At 38.0% G+C, this 7,500-nt stretch overlaps 1 protein-coding gene across 1 annotated transcript in view; it reads left to right on the top strand.

Moving 5' to 3' along the window:
• LOC137998863 (QRFP-like peptide receptor) overlaps positions 1-7,294 on the top strand; it is a 15,932-nt gene extending 8,638 nt beyond the window's left edge. Inside the window, exons 2-3 of the mRNA XM_068844706.1 lie at positions 5,484-5,552; positions 6,217-7,294. Coding sequence (XP_068700807.1) covers positions 6,217-7,170 — 954 coding nt within the window. The 5' untranslated portion in view covers positions 5,484-5,552 and the 3' untranslated portion in view covers positions 7,171-7,294. The remainder of the gene's footprint in view (positions 1-5,483; positions 5,553-6,216) is intronic.
• Positions 7,295-7,500: the final 206 nt, after the last annotated feature.

The raw sequence follows: 7,500 nt of genomic DNA, 5'->3' as shown, positions 1-7,500 counted from the left end.
CTATTGATTTCGAGATTTTACGAGCTACTTGAGAAATGTGCGGTTTCCAAGACAGATGTTTATCAAGGACTACACCGAGGAAGACCGTTTCCTTAACCTGTTCGATTCTCTGGTCATTTATGCATATTTGCATTGGAAAATGAAACCTTTTCTGTCTAGGCTTAAATAACTTAAAGTTTGTTTTCTTCAGGTTTAAAGAGAGTTTGTTTGCCTTAAACCAAGTGGATAATTTATTAAGTTCGGAATTGAGTGACGCTGCCAGGTATACAGGATCTTTATGGGACATAAATAAATTAGTATCATCAGCGAATAAAATCAGCTCGACGAGCGTCGATACGTTATTTAAATCATTAATATAGAGCGAGAAAAACAAGGGGCCTAAAATGGATCCCTGGGGGACGCCACAGCAGATAGTTTGAGGAGAGGAACATTGACCGTTAAATTGAACGAATTGCAACCTGTTGGAGAGGTAGCTTCTAACCCAGTCCAGAGCCACGCCACGTATACCGTAGTGTTCGAGTTTGTCAAGCAGAATATTATGATTGACGGTATCAAAGGCCTTAGAAAGATCAAGGAAAACCCCAACGGCATGTTCATTGCGATCAAGAGCAAGAGAGATTTTTTCATGTAGGTCAATCAATGCTAACAAAGTAGAGTGATTTTTCCTGAAGCCAAATTGATTATCACATAGAATTTCTAGTTTACTTAAATAACTATAAAGACGGTTATAAACAACCTTTTCAAGAAACTTAGAAAAGCTAGGGAGAATCGAGATCGGTCTATAGTTCGAAAAGAGTGATCGATCACCAGCTTTAAAGAGTGGTATCACGCGAGCAATTTTCATTTGGTCGGGAACAATGCCATGAGAGATAGATAAATTGATTATATGAGCTAAAGGATCGGCTATAATTTGAATTGACTGTTTTATGATGGAAATGGGAATTCTATCATGGCCAGCTGCCTTACCTGGTCGAAAAGCATTGGAAATTTCCGAAAGCTCATTTGGAGTCACTGGATCAAAAAACACCGATTGACAAAAGTGACCAGAGAGAAAACTTCGGTGAGAGACAGACGAGTGAATTTCTTTGGCTAGATTAGGTCCGATACTAGAAAAATAACTACAGAATCTATTAGCGATGTCTACTGGATCCGTCATTTCTTGGTTGTCAACTTTAAAGATGGAATTGATTTTAAACGCTTTCTTTTTTGTCTTAATAATTTCGTTTAGAACCCTCCATGTAGCTTTGGCATTTGATTTAGAAGCATCGATTTTCTTTTCGTAATATATACGTTTAGCGATTCTTGACGAGTGATTCAATTTGTTTTTGTAATTTTTATAACGAATTTCATAATGCAAAGATTGATTATTGAGATACTGTCTATATAACTTATTTTTCGTTCTTATCGACTTCAGAAGTCCTTTTTGATAACCAAGGCTTTCTCAGGTAATTGCTCACCTTAGTTTTTTTTAAAGGAAAACATGAGTCATATGCCGTAGAGCATTGTTTGAAAAAGCTGTTATAGGCATTATTTGGATCATCAAAAGTGGCATACTGAGACCAGTCAATTCTCTCCAAATGCGATAGAAACTTAGTTGTGTTGACTTGATTTACATCTCGAACAAAAACAGTTTCATTAGATGCTGAGATTGAGGTATCGAAATGAATAGAAAATATAGGCAGATGGTCAGAAATGTCAGTGAAAAACAGTCCACTCCTGGATCTATCGAAAAATTGGTTGACGAAAATGTTGTCAATTAAAGTTGCCGAGTGACAAGTTATTCTTCTAAGGCGCGTAATCAATGGAAAGAACATATTTGAATATAGCGCATCTAAAAATTCAACAGTAGCGAGCGGAATGACATTGGTGGTTCATTAGATTTAAGTTAAAGTCACCCATTAAATAACATACTTTATTTTCGTTTGAGATCTTACTTAACAGCTCATTAGTCATTGTTTTAAAAAACTTCATCAACGTTTTGGTTTGGCGGCCTGTAAATCACACCAGTAACAATGTTCTTTCCCTGGGGCTTAACAATTTCAATAAACAAAGATTCTGCCACGTTTGGCAACGAAAAATCAAGATCGCATCGAAATTTAAAATTCAAATTGCTAGAAACATACAAACCAACTCCACCACCAGATCTATTTTCCCTACTTTTATGAACAAAACTGTAACCGTCGATGTCGACTGACGACGACGACGAATCATTTAGCCAAGTTTCGGAAATACCAATCAAAGAGAATTTTAAATTTACGTTGGATAAAAGATCCGTTAATTTGCTAGCATTACAATGTAGGCTAGAAATGTTTAGATGCAGTAGAGAAAAGCTGTCACAAATACGCGAATCTTCACTAGATAGCATGTCATTAAATTGATCTTCAATAAAATATTCACAGTCATCGCTAAATAAATCCCTGAGGTTGGTGTCAGGGTCAAGGTCAAATGAACGAGCTAGATTTGTTCTAATATTGTGGAGTAAAGGATTGAAACTTAAACTAGCCAATCTATCAGCATCATAGCGAACAGGACCATTTTGCATTTCATAAATTGCTAGGTTGAAGTCGGCGTCATCAAGGTCGTTCAGAACGGAAATGAAAATTCCGGAAAGACAGACATTTTCAGAGTGGGGGAAAACAAAATTAAAAAAAAAAAAAAAAAAAAACAGGGGGAAAAATAACAGTAAGAAATAAATAACTTAGCTGTTCTCGACATTAGGTCTGTCTCTAATAACCAGTTTATCTAACACAAAATAAGCGATCTTCCCTGCTCTCTTGGCTGCTTCCATCTTTGCACGTTGACTTTCTCTTTTCTCAAGGGTTGCTGGAGATAAGTCTTCTTTCACAAATATATTGTCGGGTTTAATTCTTCGGGCACATTTCAGGATCGTTTCCCTCTCTTTCCAGTCACGAAGGCGACAAACAATGGTTCGAGGACGATTTGCAGAATTCTGGGCCGAAGCTAGGCTCGATTACCAGCCGCTGTTTCGGGAAATGAGCCAGCGCTCACTCCCAAAATCTCGGCTGGACGCGTGAGGTGAGCCATTGTTAATCTCCGCCAATCAGAAACTCGCCTGCACAAATCCGTCTGGCATAAATTATATGTTTTGGCTGCGAAGGTATTCTTTCACCCGGCCTGTTCGAGGTTTACAGTGCTTTTAAGGTAGGAAACATCCAAGATTGCGACAACGAAAAGTGTTCAAGAAGCTAGAGAATGGGAATTGTGTCGTTTTCTACCGCCTGAGTTCGCAAACTTCACTGATTTTCCAGTTGGCGCCAAGGTCAAAATACGGCTTTCAAATTCATCGCTATTGCAATTTTCTCTTCATACTTCGCTAATGTAAGAGCAAGTAAAATTGCTCAAGATCAATTGAAATTACTGCTGAGTTTAATGGTGGCAAAACGAGGGGGCCGATGAAGTCGACTGAGAGCTAAAGCAGCCGAAGATTTCGTTGATGATTCGCTGGTTGAATTCAAACTCACATTGATCATTTAACCACAAACTCAAGCTCGTATCATCTGGAAACTTCGCACAGACGTTTTAAGCATTGTTATGTAATTTCTGTTTTCTTAAAATCAGTGTTTTTGGGATGTCTAATGCTATTTCCCCGAAACTATTAACTCGCATAAATTATATTTTAAATTTACGTCACAGACACAATCTATCGATCACGCGTCCAGCCGTCTCTTCTCGGGGAGGATACCCGAACTCGAGTGAGCGGCGGAAATCGAGCCTAGGCCAAAGCTGGCCTACGAGAACTTTTACCCACGCGATGCGCTCTCTCAATGTCAGGAGCACTGGCGAGATTCAATTCGTCTTTCAAAACTTGCTTTACTTTAGCTTCAGTTTCTTCCCATGTTTCTTTATCCTCTTCGGGAATGCCATCCACTCTGACATTATTTCGCCTACTCTGATTTTCTAAATACTCCATTTGTTCTTCTTGATGGTCTAAGTCGTCTTGAATTTCTTCAATGGCGGAGTCCAGTTCTGTAATTTAAGTAATGATGGTTTCAAGTCATCGATGTCCTTTTGCGAAAACTCAAGGCTGTTTTTAAGATCACCCGTTTCCTTTTCCGAACTAGCAATTCTTGCTTTTAACTCGGCTACTGAATGAGTTAAAGAGTCGAGGCGAGTGTTCACGTTAGTTACGATCGAGTCAAAGAAGCTCTTGAACATTCTTTCTTGCATCTGTAACATCTCGCGAAGCGTTACCAGTGTTACAAACTCTCCTTGAACATTTACTTCAGCCGCCAAAGAACTAACTGAGGCTTTCGAATGACGAGTATCGGGCATATTTTGGACTAAAATTTTCGGTGATTTCGATCTTGGCCGGAGCAATCAAATCCTGCGTCCGCACACTACGCGTGCACGTGACCGATAAAGTACACTGTCATCAGCAAAAAGCTTTGTACTACAGCTTACATTTAGGGGGAAGTCATATACAGCAGGAAAAGAAGTGGCCCTAAGAGGCCCCAAGAAGGTAAATGAAGTGATATATCTGGTGTCCGTCAAGGGAGTGATTATCGGTGAATATTCACCTTCTTCTTCTTCTCTTAATCTCCTTTTGTTCTTTATTTTCGTACTCTAAGGCATTTTTAATTGACATTTCAAAATTTCAAACTTTAAGAAATGTTAAAATTTTCTCATTCGTTTTTCATACCTTAATGTGCGCTTTATTCTTGTATTCTAAAACCTTTTTGTCGTTGCTCGGATTTTTATGCAACTATTTTAGTCTCTTATTATTTCAAAAATGTTGTCGGTCAAATCCATTCTCAGGTTGAATCCGTTTTTACCTTATAGGTTAAATTCGTGATCTGCATTTTACCTAGGTTGAATATGCACTCTACCTTGATAGGATTGAAAACACCAATACCTTCCCTCAAGCTCTGTCATCTTACCGGCTTCTGCATTCATACACTGATCGATTTACTCGCAACATTACAACAAATTTAGGGAACAAAGAACTGTACTGTGTACTTACCGGTGATCGAGCTCGGATCTTCCAGATCTATAGTCCTGTGTTCACCACTACAGTACGACGACGAACATGCGCAACCCAACACAGTTCTTTTCATAAATTACTTTTGGATGGTAAGTCAATGTATAAAAACCAACACTAATTCTAACCTGACCCTAACTTTTCTCTAGGATTAATTTAGGGTTCAAAAAAGTTTCTTCTATCCGTCTGAGTGCGTATTCAACCAAAGTAAAATGAGCATCACCAATTTAATCTAGGTTAAAACGGATTCAACCTGAGAACGGATTTTACCGGCGTCATATACGCGGAATTTTATGATCTTGAACTTGGACTTGAACATTTAAAGGACTCGACAAATAAAAAATGTAGTCTATATGTATCAAATTATTGGCACCTATCGTTTGAAAAAAAGAGCCAAGTTTCGAAACCTATACATAGTCAAAACATTTCAATTTCCGCTATTTAACAAACGTGTAACAGGTATAGATTATTTTCGGTCTTTCAGTTAATGTAGAACAGCATTGAAGTATTGAAGTATTTTGGAGTAGATTATAAAGAACCTACAAGGAAAAAGGTAAGAAAAGTCAACGATTTTGTGTGCGCTTTTACAAGACATTTAGCAAACTAACTCGGGAAACAACCCAGAAATATGTGCATTGGGTTGAAACATAGGCTGTTTCCCCAACATTGTCTTCTCAAAGATAGCGTCCACTTGTGGATCAATATTCAGACTCATCAACTCGGGCTTTTGTGCTCGATGTCAGTGTGCCACTTAGAGGCCGCTTTTATTGGTTCTCTCTGTGTCACTTCATTTTCAACTGCTTTATCAAACGATCATAATAAAATACATTTTAGCACGGAATGTTACTAATACGAAGTGCATTCGTTCATTACTTTAAAGCGAAATTGCGTGTATGCGAATAATCACGATGTTTTCGTGCAATTTTAAATTTATCAGTGTTAACGTTTTCAAATTGTACGAAAAAAGGTTGTGGCTACTTATTGATAATATACAGGGAAAAATTAGAAGAAAAATTATGATAATTGTGCAGAGGACTCACATTTGATTGGTTATCTTTGATTATTGGCCAATCAGAATGCTTAGTTTGTTACCTTCGATTTTCTTACCGAATTACCTCTTTCCTCTTTTTTGTATTGCGTTACCTAACAACCGTATTTCTCTTAGCCAATCGCAAACTATCCTAATGTTCTAATCGTCGTTTTCTTTCTTCACGTAGATGGCCAATGATTCTCATCACCAAAACAGAACAGATACTCCAAATTTCGAGTTCTTTTCTTCATCCGAGTGCATTGCCTGGCTGACAGTACTAAGCATCGAAGCTGTTGCTATAGTGACCATGAATGCCCTTACACTCATTATTTACCTGAAAGAGCGAATCCTCCGCAAGCGTAGCATGTACCTGGTGATCAGCTTGGCGGTTGCAGACATGTTTGTTGCATACAACTTGATCGTTATGAGTTTGGTATTGGGCAACCGGTGTAACTTTTGGAAGACTAACTTGAGCTTTGAGATCGGCATATGTTTGTCAACTTTGGCGTATTTCTTTCCAGCAGCCTCTGTAGCAAACCTTGCTGCTATTTCTTTGGAGCGGATGCACGCAACTTTTCGTCCATTCAAGCATCGCCTCATAAAAAAGAAGATATTTGGAGCAGCTGTTGCGGGTGTTTGGTTTACAGCTGCCCTGTCTACAGCTATCGTATTTTCAGTATTTTTCCTGGGCCGCTTAGATATCTCTACTTTCAATCACGTGCAAGCATCATACTACTTGTTCCTATTTTGTTGCCTTTTTATCATGGTTGTTTCTTACACGTCCATCGCTACTAAATTTTACTGTGGAACGCATCCTCAGCATCATGGTGCAATCAGAAGAGAAAGAAAACTGACCAAGACATTGTTCATTGTAACAATTGTATCGTTAATACTAATGATGCCATTTACAATTTTCTGGTTTCTTGTTTATGTTACTTCAGGCGAAATGGTTGATATCATTTCTCATGAAACAGGGCTGCATTTAGCACAATCCTTACGTTGCTTATTTTACGCAAACTCTGTTATAAATCCATTGTTATATGCATTAAAAATGCCAGAGTTCAAAAGAGCTCTGTTTTTATTATTGTGTTGTAGATCTCGCTCGGAGCCAGTTGAGGTTTTTCCTCTTAATGACATTTAAAGTTGTGAGATTTCACTCAGTTAACTGATGAATATGTGTTTACAAAGTATAAAAAAACTGAGCATTTTAAATACTTCTTCCGAGTTCTCTCTTTGTTTTTAATAGACCAATTTCGATATATTAAAATTCATTCCAAAAAAAAAGGCATCATCTCGAGGCTCTGGGGAATAAATTCATACAAATCCTTATATTTATTCCCAAGAGCCTCGAGATGATGCCTTTTCTTTCGGACTGAATCTTAATATATCGAAATTGGTCTATTGGAAACACTTTATTCAAGTTAATTTAAAGCGGGAAGATCTGTGGACTGATGCATGAATGCTAAAGATT

This window comes from Montipora foliosa, chromosome 4, assembly GCF_036669935.1.
Source record: "Montipora foliosa isolate CH-2021 chromosome 4, ASM3666993v2, whole genome shotgun sequence".
Classification (NCBI taxonomy): domain Eukaryota; kingdom Metazoa; phylum Cnidaria; class Anthozoa; order Scleractinia; family Acroporidae; genus Montipora; species Montipora foliosa.
This window is presented reverse-complemented; position numbering and strand designations above follow the sequence as displayed.